The 15720-nt window shown below is 37.3% G+C and overlaps 1 protein-coding gene across 1 annotated transcript; it reads right to left on the bottom strand.

Moving 5' to 3' along the window:
• Positions 1–4794: 4794 nt before the first annotated feature.
• Positions 4795–6928, bottom strand: LOC145121742 (uncharacterized). Its single transcript, XM_079057444.1, has 5 exons — positions 6508–6928; positions 6128–6249; positions 5830–6019; positions 5565–5721; positions 4795–5092 (listed from the first exon to the last, which is right to left on the bottom strand). Exons 1-5 carry the CDS (start codon positions 6926–6928, stop codon positions 4795–4797), a joined length of 1188 nt encoding a protein of 395 aa, XP_078913570.1.
• Positions 6929–15720: the final 8792 nt, after the last annotated feature.

Raw genomic sequence — 15720 nt, 5'->3', positions numbered from 1 at the left:
ATTACATCGAAACTCCCAATAGTCATAGGAATGAGGTTGATTTGGAAGATGTGATCGTTTAGTGTTAGGGTGCAGTTTAGGTAGATTTCTTTGGTATTTTCGTTTCTCTGTCTTGATGTTCGATTCAATAGAAGATATCATCTTGGAAATAGAATCCTGAGAAACTGAAGATTGTTGGGAAAGATCAACCTTCGAAAGAGATTCTTTTAAACTGCTCAAAAATTCCTCCAGTTTTTCGAAAACTTTAGAATCATGTTCGGTTTTTGCATCAAGCTTGGTTGAATACAAAGTGTAATATTCCACAAGCCTCGCCATGGCATCAACAATGACATCATATATTCCATGAAGAATTGAGTAACTCTTCTCTATCTTCTCCATTTCTTTCGTCATTTCATACTTAAGCTCTACCACTTTGATATTTACATATTCCTCCAACTTCTTGACTTGCTCAATAAAAATTTCATGACATTCATTTGCAACATCATGAATTTTTGTAACCTCATATTGAAAATTTCGATCATGATTCTTTAATCGATCAACATGTTGTTGCTCAATTTTCTCCATTGCAATCTTAAGGCGATTCTCCTGAGATTTAAGCATAAACTCCACTTCAACCCCATAAACAAAGTTTTGTCCTCCAGTATTAGCTTGAATTTCAACAAGGAGTTAAGCTTGTTGTTGAGAATCTTAAACTGTTTTCCTGACATGAGCATATTATCAGGAATATTGTCTTCTTCATAATCGAATTGTAAATCTACAAAAGAAACCATAACTTCATCATCATCAGGTTCATCTTCTTAAACTATCATTTCTCTTTCTGTTGATTGCGAAGAGAAAAGAGTTGTGATTGATTCATGCATGATGTTGGAGAATGTAGGTGAGATTGTAGAAGCAGGAAGTGTAAATGGTATTGGAGAAGATAAGGATGGTAACGAAGTTGAGGTATCAAGTAGTGTGGTTTCTATGGTAGAATAAAGAATAAGCGTTGTAGGAATAGTAGAGGTTTCAATAGAAAAAAGTACCAAGGGCTTCGTTATTCATCATCCCTTCACCCATAATGACATTTGTGTTCGTATCAGATACGCTCATAGGGATGCCTGAGGTTCGAACCTCCTCTGTAGTGGACTCAGTTAACGAAGCCTCGGGTGGTGTGAGTTTTTCCTTCTCATGGATGGAAGTATGTGGAGGATCACTCAAATTGGTGGTTGTATCCATATTAGATACATGCACATTGCCACCAAGATTTTCAGTCTCTTCGAAAATCGACTTGACTAGAGAATCCCTTTGAGGTGAACCAAAACCAGTATCATCATAACAAATGTATGACCTTTCGCTTTCACCGTTAGTATCAGTTTCAACAACAACTTTGTCAAGTGGATCTACCATCTGCCTCTTTTTCTTCACGATCTTCTTGACCATCACGAGCTTGTCTTTTCTTGGAAGCACGGGACACTGGAGTAGTAACTTCGCGAATGAGCACACCTCTTCTGTTAAGTTGAGGTTTTCATATCTTCTTTATCCCCTTCGTTGAAGACACAAGCTTAGAAACTTCTTGAACTACTGGTCGTTCAGGAGAATGACGAGGTCGATGAGCAGGCTTCTTTGTTCATTTGAGAATTCCTGTCTTCGAAGGAACGATCTCCTTAGGAACTTTCTTTTCCACACTCTCTTGAATAGGTTTTGTAACCTCCTTCTCCACATGCTCGTGAGCAAATTTTGGTTGTTCAATCTTCTTCGTTTTCTTAGAAGCTTTAGCAGCCTTCGATGTACCTTCAGCCCATTTTGGTAAAAGAACCCCAACTGTAACATTTGGGTTAACAGATTGCAAATACTGAACTAGAATCGGATTTTCTGGATCAATTCGTCTCAACATGGCATCGAGAATGCGAGCCACACTCGGAAAAAGAACCGGATCATCAGTAACCAGTTTTGGAGTCTGCAACTTCGAAAACTCCGCCTTTTCATCTTCTAATGGAACCAAAATACCTTCCTTTTCATACATATCCCCTAGAATTAAACTCCAGTATCTTGCACAGGAGAACCCATTCGTTACATTGGTGTGAAAAATCCCTGTACCAAATTCTTCCCATAGTTGAGTGACATAATCGACATTTAGGTCATAATAAAGACATGCAATCATTGCATACACCTCCAACTTCGTTATCAATCCCTGTACTACGACCAGTCAAGCATCATAGAAAAATACCAAATAAAAAATTCCACACACAGAGCAAACTCGACTTTCGAAATTGACTAATCCCAGTTAGAGGTGGTTGATGACCCATCTCATTAAACATATAAACAGCCTGTTCATTTGTTACTTCATAGAATGACCTGTGTACGAAAGCTTCATGAACTGAGCAAACTGTTTCTTGGTGAGCTTTTGCAGTTTGTTGTTCATCGGTTGGAATGTCACGACCTTTGTTGTTTTGTTAAACACCTCCCTTGATCCCACAAGTGATAATCAGGTCATAGGAACAGAGAATTAAGATGACGTGACAGCTGAAAGAACATAATGATTTAGGGCAAAATTCAGCATCTGCAAATGTTTAGGATATTGTATGACGTCTGGTTGTAAACGAAGATTGGAACTTTGAATCTTGAGAAATGGCTGAGAAGTTTCTTCTTCATTGGTGATGTTGGAAGGATCAACATTGTCAGTAGTAGCCCCCATGGTTAGGGTTTTCAAGAATTGTGTGAAGACGATTATCATTGAAGAATTTTGGGGAAAATTTGACCATAGAGCATAAAGTATTCAAATTAAACCACCAAATTCCTTTTATAGTCGATGTATAATTTGAATTTGAACTGGTAACCAATCATATGCTGCCACGTGTTGCCTTGGTTATAAGGTCGGTTACCGTAAAAGTCAGCACGTCAGAAAAAGTAATCATCACAATCTCCTAAAATCTCGTGAAAGACTGAACCGTCACATCCGCCAAAATTTTAGTTGATCCCAATGAGATCAGAACCACCAGTTCTTTCGAACTGTCACCATGAAGTTTCTTCATCAAGAGAACACCAAGCCTTCGCTATGAGGTTAGGCTCATTCGCTTTTAGGATTGTAAAGCGAAATCATATGCCCGACTTTGCAAAATATAGGTTTCGAATTGGTATTACCCAAAACATCGAGGATTGCAGTGCAAATGTGTGCCAAAGAATTAGTGGGAATCAAATTTAAAAAATGTGTGAATAGTGACATCAAATAACATTTCATGTGAAAGCAGTTGGATCCCGGGCAAAGATCTTTTCATTCGACATCAAGAGAGATGACGAACTGCTTGCATGGTTTCCCATGAAGTACAATCGAATACTCCTCAATGAGTATCGAAGGCCCTCCTTTTGCACAACTTTCAAAGGTAGGCTCAATTTTGCTCAATATCACAACTTAACATAAGTGTGAGTTAATTGAACAAAATTACTTGTATGCCCAGTGTAGTTAAGAACAAGTGTGATTCGAAGTGACTAGAATTCGAAAAGATATTCATATGGAAATGATATTCCATGAAAAAATAAGACATGGATCCTGTTGGGTAAAAATGTCTTGGTTAAAGAACATTTTGTCAAGATCACGCATAACGAAAGGAATATGATGTTGAATATTGACACAAATGTTTTGTTATAATCTTGAACTGGATGTTCACCATCAATTCCTTAGAAGTTCGGATTGTTGGGTTTCACCATCATCATGGAAAAATGAATCAGGATCATAAACACAGACTGGTGTAATATCTACATTATGGTTGGTTTCTACTAGAGATGTCGAGGATATGTAGTGATGTGTGTGATCATGAAGAAATTTTTTAGTGAAAAAGATTAGTTAAGGAAACTCATTGTTCCTCTGCGAAAGATATAGACATTGCAAAAATCTCTTTACTCAAAATGAGAAAAGAAAGGTAGCTCTTCGACTAATGTGAATATAGCCTGATTGGGAATGAACACTCGTAGTGAGAGATCCATTAAGGCTTCGAACACATAAAGTATTTGAGGCTTAAGGTTAACATACAACAACATGCTTCTAGGGACCCTAACTAGTGTAGTAGTTTGAAATCATACATGAACCTCTTGTGAATGTATTGAATTGAGCATTCGCCACCATAATATGTTGATACAATGAGTCACAGAAAGGTTAAACACAACATAAAAAAATAAGGAAAATCTTTTTGGATTTTTGTTTTTGAAAAATAAAGACAAAAATAAGAAAATCTTTTTGGAATTTTTGTTTTTGAAAATTAAAGACAAAAATAAGAAAATCTTTTTGGAATTTTTGTTTTATAAAACTGAAATAAAAAATAAAGTAGTAAAGTGTTACCAAAGACTTTCGATGTAAGAAGTAGCAACTCCCAGAGACAGTGTACATCGATCAGCTTTTCTCACCATAAAGTGGAGTTTGATCTAAACCATTCAAAGGAATGTTGAAAGCGAAGGTACGTGGACGCTGAACCGTAAATAGTAACCTCTGAATACTTCAGCAGTACTTCGACATCTGTTTACTCACGAAGAACCAGGAACAGAGCTTGCGTCAATCATTCCTAAACCATTCAAAATCCTTAAAAATGTTTTCTCATCTAAAGGTTTTGTGAATATGTCTGCAAGTTGATCCAGGGTTTTGAAAAAATGAACCTCTATATTACAATCTTTGACATGATCCTTGATAAAATGATAGTGAAAAGCTATGTGTTTTGTCTTTAAGTGTTGGACTGAATTATGGCATATGAGAATGACACTTTGTGAATCACAATATAAATGGATCTTATTGATATTGATTACAAAATCACGAAGTTGGATTTAAATTCATATGACTTGAGAAGTGAAAGTTGCAGCAGCAACATACTCTGCTTCGGCTGTGGAAATTGAAACACATGTTTGTTTCTTCGATTGCCAGCTTACGAGCTTCCCATCCAGTAACTGACATCCACCAGTTGTGCTTTTGTGATCAAGTTGACATCCACCAAGGTCTGCGTCTGAAAAGTCTTGAACAAAGAATCTTGTATGCGACGGATACCAATGGCCCAACGACAATGTTCCCTTAAGATATCGAAAGATGTTCTTCACAGTAGTAAGATGAGTTTCTCTTAGGTTCGATTGATACCTGGCACAGTTGCATACAACAAGCATGATATCAGGTCTACTCACAGTTAAGTATAAAAGCGAACCTATCATGCTTCGATATGTAGTAAGGTCAACAACTTTTTGTCCAACGAAGGATTCAAGCGTGTTCCAACAGCCATTGGTACTTTTAGTTTTGTGCAATATGTCATGCCAAATCTTTCTAGCAGGTTGCGTGTGTATTTTTCTTGATTGATGAAAATGCCTTCGCTGCTCTGACGAATATGTAAACCCACAAAATTATTTATTTTGCCCATCATGCTCATTTCGAACTTACTTTTCATTAACTCTTCAAATTCCTTCTACAATAAGGGTCAGTTGAACCAAAAATTATATCATCGACATAAATTTAAACAACCATCAGGTGATTCCCAACTTTCTTTCGAAATAATATGGGATCAACAGATCCTTGTTTAAATTTAGCAAGTTTCAAAAAGTTGGTTAGGGTTGCATACCATGCACGAGGTGCTTGTTTCAACCCATAAACTGCCTTATCGAGAACATAACAATAATTAGGATACTTATCGTTAACGAAACCTGGTGGTTGTTCGACATAGACCGTTTCCTCTAATTCTCCATTAAGGAATGCAAATTTGTCATTCATTTGATACACTTCAAAGTCTTTATGTGTTTCATAAGCAAGACATATGCGAACAACCTCGAGTCTTGCGACATGGGCAAAGGTTTCCTCCTAATCTATTCCTTCTTGTTGAGAATAACCTTTAACAGCTAATCTTGCCTTATTGAAAATCACATTACCTTCTTTATCAGTCTTATCTTTAAAGATCCATTTTAACCCAATTAACGAAACATTGTCTAGTTTAGGAATTAACCTCCAAACTTTGTTACGTTCAAATTCAGCCAATTCAGATTGCATTGCAACAATACTGTCTGGGTGTTCTAATGCAACCTATACTATTTTGGGTTCAAGTTTCGAGATAAATACATTGAACATACAGTATTACTGGTGAACATTCAATATCTCATTCTTAGCTCAAATTTGTGCATGCGTCATAACTCCAGCATGAGCATCACCAAGAACTTGTTCTTTTGAATGGCTTCGTGTCCACTTCTCTATCGGTGGATATGCAGGATCAAAATTCAAAGGTGCATCTTCGAATATTTCATCCGTTTCAGAACCTTCACATGCATTCGACACATTATCAGAAACATCATGAAAATTGTCAGTTTGATCAGTGTTAACATTAGGTATAGATCTATTTAGCTCCCCCTCGACTAATGGATGTGGATTGAGATGCTCCCCTTCGACATCATCTTTGTTTTGTCCATTCTCCCCCTCGAACTGATGTGTATTTCAATCATGCTCCCCCTCAACAGTTGAATCATGAATATGATCATGTGACTGCGAACTCAAGTTCTTCCCCTCCACTTGATCACCTTGTGAAACAGGTAGACATTCGACATACACTTGTGAAGTTGAGGTAGATTGAAAATCATCTTCTTCCCTAGTCACCGTCGAATCATTAGAATACTTCGATGCTTCAGGAATCCGATTATCATTAGCATGAACTTCAACATCTATAGCTCCGGCTGGAATACCAAAAATCAAATCATAGTCAATATCAAAAGAATTCACAATTGCTGACTCATCATTCATTTCATAAAGAATTGGTTTTTGTACGAAAGTATGTTTGACACATTTGACGTGATAGTCATCGAAAGTAAGATTGAACGTTTCCTCAATCTTTCTTGTTTGCTTATTCAACACCCGATATGCAACAGAGTTGTACGAGTGTCCCAATAAAATTCCTTCATCAGATTTTGACTGAAATTTAGAAAGATTATCTTTGAGATTCATGATAAAGCACCTGCATCCAAAAACATGGAAAATTTTAACATTAGGATTTCGATTGTTGATGAACCTGCTCAAGTGATGATAGATTTCATTAAGCAAATCGAATTAAGTCTGAGGAAGAAAGTTAGAAGAATCAAAAGTGATAATGGTTCAGAATTCAAGAATCAAAATCTTGATTCATTCTTTGCTAAATTAGGGATTTTGCATAACTTTTCATCTCCTTACACACTGCAACAAAATGGTGTTTTTAAACGGAGGAATAGATCTCTATGCGAACCCGCAAGAACAATGCTCACATATGTGAATCTGCCTCAATATCTCTAGGCAGAAGCAGTTTCGACAACGTGTTTCACTCAAAATCGTTCATTAATCCATCGTCGTTTTAACAACACCCCTTATGAAATCATCAACAATCGAAATCCTAATGCTAAAATTTTCCATGTTTTTGGATGCAGGTGCTTTATCATGAATCTCAAAGATAATCTTTCTAAATTTCAGTCAAAATCTGATGAAGGAATTTTATTGGGACACTCGTACAACTCTGTTGCATATCGGGTGTTGAATAAGCAAACAAGAAAGATTGAGGAAACGTTCAATCTTACTTTCGATGACTATCACGTCAAATGTGTCAAACATACTTTCGTACAAAAACCAATTCTTTATGAAATGAATGATGAGTCAGCAATTGTGAATTCTTTTGATATTGACTATGATTTGATTTTTGGTATTCCAGCCGGAGCTATAGATGTTGAAGTTCATGCTAATGATAGTCGAAGGTCTAGAAAGTTCAATGTTGGTGCTAGAGTCTCAATAGTCGAAGGTCTACAAAGTTCAATGTGAAGAAGTTCTAGAGGTTCGATGATCTTGGATTCGATGATGATGGGATGACCTTGACGATGTTGCTTTCCCTGTTCACAAGCTGCACATAAAGAATCATTATCAAATTTTAATACAGGTAAGCCACGAACAAGATCATGTATAACCAGCTTGTTGAGATTCTTGAAATTCGGATGAGAAAGTCAAGGATGCCACAACCAGCTAAGATCAGATGAGTCTTTCGAAAGTAACCAGACTGATGGAACACCAACAATGGGTTCATGTCGAGTCTAAACATATCACCTTTACTTTTCGACTTGAGAAGAACTTCCTTTGTTTTTTTGTTAGAGATGACACTTCCTTCTTCATCGAAGACTACATGATTTCCACCACCCACAACAAGTTGCGAAACACTTATTAAGTTGTGTTGTAATCCTTTGACATATGCCACTCTGTTCACAGTAAACTTCCCATTCGTTACTTTCCCTTAACATTTCACTTTTCATTTTTGATTGTTTCCAAACTTCACTACTCCAGCATTATCCAAATTTCAATAGTCTCGCAGCTTCTCCTTTCGACCAATCATGTGATGAGAGTAACCACTATCGATATACCAATGCTAATCGTATTGATCATCACATAGTACCTGTGATCATTCAAAAGTATTTAGGTGTCCAAGGCTTTTTGGGTCCTTGGATATTAGTTTAAAATGCATTGTGATGTGAAGAACCTAGCACCCAATTTCGAACCTTTGAGTTTAAACTATCTATTAAATCAACTTCGACAAATTTGGGCATTGAAATGTAATCATTAAATGGGTTAGGTTCGACATTGACTTTCCCCTTTCCATCTACAGTTCGTTGTCCTTCAACCTTTGTCTTGGGAATTTCTTTCCACCATTTCACAGATGGATTTGACTCCAGTGATGAGGAACTACCATTTGGCAAATTGTTTAAGTATCTTTCATAAGCATACTTAATATTCTCTTCAGAGTACTTTCCCTATTGGTATTGATTCCCTTTGCCTTCGAGCCAATGGTTGATATTCTTAACATCATTTCTCCCTTTCACAAAAGAAGCTTTGACTCAAGATTTGGAAAGTGGGGTTTTGTGGGCTTAAACAATTCATGTTTTTTCCCTTTTCTTCCAATTTTTCAAAATTTCGTTTTGGAAAAGATGGTTTTGGAGAATTTTGAAACGAATTTTGATATTACTTATTATTACCAACCAATGTTCGATTAAAAATCTTTTTTCCTTGTTGAAAACTTCTTTGACATAGATCTTGATTGAAATTTCTTTGTTCATTACTTTGAACAACATTTCTTTGAATTTTGTTTTGAGAAAACCTTTCATTTTGACGATTTGGACCAAAATTCCTTGAACGTTGGTTTTGATCAAAAGTTCCATTTCTTTGTTTTTGAAGAATTGGATTTCGATCTGGTTTTTAAACATTAGATTGACCTTTTGGAAAATTCTTTTGCTTTTGAGTTGAATTGCTTTGAACAAATGTCTTATTTTGAGAAAAAGTCTTAACTTTTTCAATTGATTTTTGCTTAAAAACTTTTTGTTTTTGAAAAGTCTTGACATTTTTCCAATAGACTTTGTTTGGAGCTTTTGACATCGAAACACCTTCTTATTTTGCAACTTTTTGAACACTTTCAATGAAGATTTGTGACTTTTTCTTTTGATTTGTCAAAAGAGTTTCTTTAGTTTGATCATCAACTTTTGAGTTTTCATATTTTACTTCCTAAACTTGGTTCGTCTTTTTTCTTGGAAAAGTAGTTGAGTTTTGTTTAAACTATTTTCAACCGTGTTTTGGTTCGAGAAGAAACCTTCTTTTGTCACATCTTTGTTGTCTTCTTCAAAAAAATTGTTGATTTCGGGATTTGCCTTGTCACCATTTCTAGTGGTGACAAACACTTGATTTGGGAACACAACTATATTTGTGCATTTAAAAGACCGATAGACGACTGAGTTTGATTCAAGATAATGAGGACCTTTATCTTTCATCACCTTTTCGAACTGCTCTGTTTCTTCATAAACCTGTTTGAAAACAGCTCTGGGAATAGTTGTTTTAATCGAAACATCATCCTCATCACTATCACTATCATAATCTTTGACAACCACTTGATCAAAATCATAAACTTGCGATGTAGAGGGTTGATCATTGTTATCCTTCTTCATTGAATCATGACAAATTTCTTTGCCCTTGGCCATCGAAGTGATGTTAATGGCAAATAATTGAGAACAATCAACAATTTTCTCTTCCTCAATTTCATTGATATTGTCAGAATCATCTTCGATAGTAGCAAAATTTTGTTGAGAGTCTAATGTTGAATTCTCAATCATTTTCAAAAATTTAATTTGTTCAGTTTTAGAAATATTTTCGTTAACAATATGCACTAAATCATCAAGATTCAATCATTCATCAATTTTAATAATTTCGTAAGCATATGAATCATTAGGCACTTTATCAAATTCAGATATTTTCTTTTCGCAATCATAGGAAGTAGCGTTGATTTTCTCTCTTTCGAACTCTAAGAAAGGTAATAACTTTCTATGTTGCTCTTTGCAAATGTCTAAAGAGTGATGGAGTTTAGTTAATTTGGCATACAATCTCTTAGCGCTATTACAATAAATGTTTCGTTGTTTCATTAATAAAATATTGTCAACTCTAATTGAATCCCTATCTAGAGTGATATTTCGCAATTGCAACTCTAGACTATCAATTCTACTATTCCTAGACTCCAAACAATTTTGAGTATCTAACAACAATGTTTTCGAATGCTCAGCTTCGCTACTAACATAAATCAGCATATCATTAACATATCAGAGAGTATCATCAAAATTAGATAAAACTGTAAGATAAGAACTTGAAGTAATATTAAAAGACTCAAGAAGAGAACGTACCTTCGATGTCATAGGTGACTTATCAGCTGTTGTTGACACGAAATACCTCCCAGTGACTTTTTCCTCTTTCAAACTGTCCTCTTCAAATTGTGAAAACATCGAACCATGGGTGGGGTTCTCATCTCTTCATCATCTGAACCAGATGACCATATCTGGTAAGTGTCATCCTCTTCATTTCCTCCCTTCGCGACCAAAGACAAACCTTTGGTCTTCGCTCTTACCTCCTCCAACCTTTCGACATAGTATGCTTCATCTTTAACTCTTTCATTCTTCTCTTCCTTATTTCTCAGCATGCAGTCTATTGCAAGATGATTTGTACCATTACAATAGTTACAATCGAACCCTGAATCTCCCTTCAGCTTTTTCTCACTCTTCTCAACAACACTCTTACTTTCTTTCTTCTCTTCCTTCGACTCCACCCTTGTGCCTTTTCCAGATAAAGTGTTGCCCTTGAATTCATTGTTGCCTTTGTATTTTGGATTAAAAGGCTTCTTAAAGAACTTTTTCACTTTATTGTTTGAATAATATGCCATAGTCTCATCCTCTGAATTCACCAAAAAATCCTTCATATTCAGAACCATTTTGTTCAGCAGTTTCGATCTCAGAGTCCTTTTTTGACACTTTCGACATTAAGTCCAGAGGACCTCCTAGACTCTTCTTTCCTTCTTCTGCAATTTCATTGATTTAGCTCTCATGATCTTTGATCACATTATACAAATCTCCCAAGGAATAGCCATCAAAACTTTGTTGAGTTTTTATCGTAAGTCTGATATTCCTCAACTCATTTCGCAATCCCATCAGAAATGTAGGATTGTATTCAAGAGTTGAACGTGTAACACCATAGTGGTTGCACTTGAATATCAATTCATTCAAGCGATCATAGTAGAGTTTGATGGTTTCGCTTTCTTTTTGCTTGAATTCTCCTAGTTCCAATAAACATTTATTCACCGAGCTCTTTTTCGTCTTTTCACTTCCTTGATACTTTTCTTTCAAAGTATCCCAAATTTCTTTTGTATTCTTACATCCTCGAACAAAGTTGTAAACAACCGGTGGAAGACCATCACGAAGTTCACCAAAACACTTCTTATCCTTAGCCTCATACTTTTCCTTTTGTGATGCCATACCAGTCGATAAACCTGCATTTCCAACTTGAGCAAACATTTCTAGACAATAATTTCCACGAGTAACACATCGCCAGAGATCTTCGTGGATCCCGCTCCCTTGGAAAGAAGTTCCTGTAGTTGGCTAGAGAGTTCTTGCATCTCTAACGATTCCAATCTGTACGGATACTTTGCTACTGGGGCAGCTCCTGGAATTAGATCAATTTGAAACTCGAATTGACGCGTTGGGGGTAGTCTGGATAGATCTTCAGGGAATACATCATGGTAATCACACACCTGAGGTACTTCGTTGATCCTTCTCTTATTTTCTTTCCTATTGACAATGTGGGCTTGAAAAGCATAATACTTTTTTTGTAATTATTTCCTGGCCTTCATGCAAGAAATAACCTTAAGGTCTTTACTAGGTTTATCTTCGTAGGCGATTAAGAATTCTCCGCCCGATAAGGGTAGACGCAATGCTTTCTCAAAGCATAAGATTTAGACATGGTTAGGGATAATCAATCCATTCCAACGATGACATCGAAGATTCTAATGACCATACGCATGAGATTGACGAGAGCAATATGCTTATTTAATGTTAATGTACAATTCTTCAGTATCTCCTGGGTACTGCCGAATTGGCCATTAGCCATTTTACTCTATAGCATTCCCTAAGTTTACTAGATGGATGATCTAATAATTTCCTAAACTCAGGAGTAATATAACTTTTATCGGCACTGGTATCGAAAAGTACATTTGCATACAAGTCATTGATCAGAAATATACTCGTGACTACCGTCGTATCCTGGACGACCTCCTTGGATCCTATTGAAAACGCTTGTCCTCTAGTATTTTCTCCTTTTCCCCTCAACTTTGGACAATTCTTCCTGATATTCCCAACCTCGTTTCACTCAAAACATGCTCTACCTTCTGTTGCTGTTGCGGTTACTTCATTTGTTGGAGCTCTACATCTATTGGCAAAATGACATTTTCTGCCACAATTAGTACATATCCAACAAGCTCCTGTGTGATGATACCACACTGATTACACTTTGGACTGCCTCCTATAGTAGTCCCTGTTTGGGTTGTCGTAACCGCTAATGCTTGAACTACTTCACGTCCCTTTTCTAATGGTTGTTTAGCCCTTCCTCTGGATTCCTTTCCAAACTTTCTCTTTTTACCCTCCACCTTTGGGAGATCAGCCTTCTGAACCATTGTGTCGTGATGTATATCTTGATTTTTCAGGCCGAAGGCTAGTCTCTTAGCACTGTCATACGTGATTGGCTTTGAGGCAGTAACTAAACCTTGAATGGGATGAGGCAGACCCCAAATGTATCTTTCCACCCTCTTATATTCCAGAGTGACCATTCTTGGATATAAGGTTGAGAGATCATTAAAACAGTTCGTATAAGTATCAATATCAACTTCCTTCATCACCAACTCCCATAATTCTTGCTCCAACTTCTGCACTTCTTCTATGGGGCAATATTCTTCCATCATGATCTGTTTCAACTCGCTCCAAGCCGTGGCGTTTGCAACACTAACACCCATGGTCATTGTAAAACTGGTCCACCAGCTCATGGCTTGTAAGGTCCTAGAAACAGGATCTTAATCAGTGATCAAGCAATCTAACAATCAAATAAGATGAGAATTGAGTAGACGAAGAATGAACCAAAGCTTGCACACGTTTATATTCAGAAAACGTCTAGTACAACTTTGACAATGACCGTAAACTCTGTGGATCATCAACAACCACTAACAGACACAGACTCATCCTATATATAGGGCAGAAGACTTGGTCGTAAACAGGACTTGGCCGTAAACAGGTTTACGGCTGCAAACGTGTTTACGGCCGTAAACACACTCTTGGCCATAAACACACCAAAATACTTCTATTACAATACTCAAAGTACAAATGACCTATACATCCAAAATCCTAGCCCAAACCACAACTTAGACCCTTCAATCTCCCCTTGGTTTGGGGCTAGCTTTGACTCAGTCTTTCTCAATTATAAGTACATCGGACCCTCCCATTGCCCTTTGCCACATCTCCTTTGCAATAATCTCAGCAACCATTTTTGTGTACTCTTTAGCAGCACGCTCGAAAATATCTTCAGCTACCTTGATCTAATGTAGGGCCAAATGATGAATATCCCACTTCCCAAATTGAAGTAGGTCTTATTTTTGTACATGCGAAAACAACCATCTTGGAACTTGATGACAACAGACGCAGTAGTTTCATCATAGACTCAGTAAAGCATGTTTGCGAGAGATCCATCACTGAAGGTCTGCAGCACTGGAATTTGTCTAACTTGATTGGTTGGCGGCCACATGACAGTCTGAAAGGGCTTATTTGTCTTGGGATCCAGCACGTTAGGGAAGCGTTTGATGAAAGACTCAGCAGTCTTCATGCCAGGGAATCCCTTCTTTACTTGATCCTCCAAGAATAGCTTGAAATGCGTAGCCCGTGGATCACCTGATGGATTGGCAAAAGGAGCACTGGATAATTCTGAGAGATCAACCCTTGTCCAGGAATTGAAGTCATGGAAATCGTTGTAATACTCCACATTTTTGCTTTTGCGTTTTACAATCCACATGTTCAGCCTTTCATGAAAGCCCCATGAGACAATTCCCGTTTTATCACCGTACCTGTGACCAAATTCTTTTTGTTCAAGATCAGTGATGGTGATAGTGGGTTTATTTCCATGAGCATTCTAATCAGAGGATTTCTTGAATAGAAGTTGCTTTTTCTTGTCGGAAGCTGCTAATTTGGCACGTTTGAGTGCATCAATGCTTGGCGCTTGAACTGGTTCCTTTTCAAAGCGATCAACAATACGTGTTCTTCTTTGAGTGGGCGGTTCAATAGGCGGGTCTTGAACTTGTTGAACAGAAGACTGGCCAGCATTGAAATGTTGAACTGAAGATTTAAATTTTTCGCCAAATTCTTCTGCCAGTTTCTTCTTAAGGTCAAAGTAACTTGCAGTTAAGGATCCCAGATGGGTTTGCAGATCAGAAATTTGCTGAGAATTTAGAGTTTTATCCACTTCAAGATCTGCAACCTGAATTTTAAGTTAGGCCTTTTCAGCTTCAAGATTAGTCACACGGATGTCAAGCTCAATATTCTTTTGATTAAGCACACTGATATCCATTTAAAGTCCAAGAATGGTGGGATCATCCTCTTCTGAGTGGCCTTCCTCAATAAAAATTTCTTTAGCTCGGGAGGAAGGCACTGAGCTTTGTTCGTGGGCCAAATGTAGAGCAAGCCTCTCAGAGGCAACATCATGATAAGGCCTAAGAGGAGATGATCCCAAAGGAACTGATGAACCACCAGCTTCATAAAAAGAGCTCGGTCCTTCATGGGATGGAGTAGGTGAAGTAGCAACAGAAGTAGTAATTGGTGGAGTCGACAGACCTTGAGATAGTTCTGGAACAAAAACACCCGGTCTTGGATCAAGTCTTCTCCTCTTCAATGCAGGCGAGGAGGTCTGAGTTGTCAGTGGTTCACTCACTGTTGGCTCAATAGTAGGAGTAACATTCTCAAAGGGAGGAATCTCTGAAGATGTCTCCATAAGAGTTGAAGTTTCAGCCATTTGTTTTGGAGAAGGAGGCGTAGTTTCAAGAATGTCTTCCGACTCCCTTATCTCCGTTGCTGGATGAGCAACATCATGGATAGTGTCAAAGAAAGTGTCAAGATCCTCATTTGACAAGAAATTTGCATTGCCTCCAAGATTCAAGGGAATATCATCCTTTTCAAAACCCGTAAGATCCAAATCATCAAAGGAATCATTTTCTTCGTTCTCTGTCGCATCCTCTGTTGTTCCCTCGTTGAAATCACTCTCAACATTTACAGAGTGTAAGTCATGCTCTTCAGCTACGATCGCAACAGGAGTAGCTTCAACATCTTCGTGATCGGAAACCAGAATAACATCATCTTCAGAAAAGATATCATCTTCAGAGGTCACACGGTTAG

Source organism: Lactuca virosa, chromosome 6 (assembly GCF_052849685.1).
Source record: "Lactuca virosa cultivar CGN04683 chromosome 6, Lactuca_virosa_CGN04683_v6, whole genome shotgun sequence".
Classification (NCBI taxonomy): Eukaryota; Viridiplantae; Streptophyta; class Magnoliopsida; order Asterales; family Asteraceae; genus Lactuca; species Lactuca virosa.
The sequence above is the reverse complement of the archived record's forward strand: the minus strand, read 5'-3'. Positions and strand labels throughout refer to the sequence as shown.

What these genes read in the sequence shown, in the direction of transcription:
- LOC145121742 (XM_079057444.1), bottom strand. Translation starts at nt 6,928, where the DNA reads ATGAATCTCAAAGATAATCTTTCTAAATTTCAGTCAAAATCTGATGAA. An exon ending in GGCAAGATTAGCTGTTAAAG is followed by an intron (nt 5,722 to 5,829) that starts GTTATTCTCAAC and finishes AAGACTTTGAAG; the next exon opens with TGTATCAAATGAATGACAAA. An exon ending in AAACAAGCACCTCGTGCATG is followed by an intron (nt 5,093 to 5,564) that starts GTATGCAACCCT and finishes CAACTGTGCCAG; the next exon opens with GTATCAATCGAACCTAAGAG.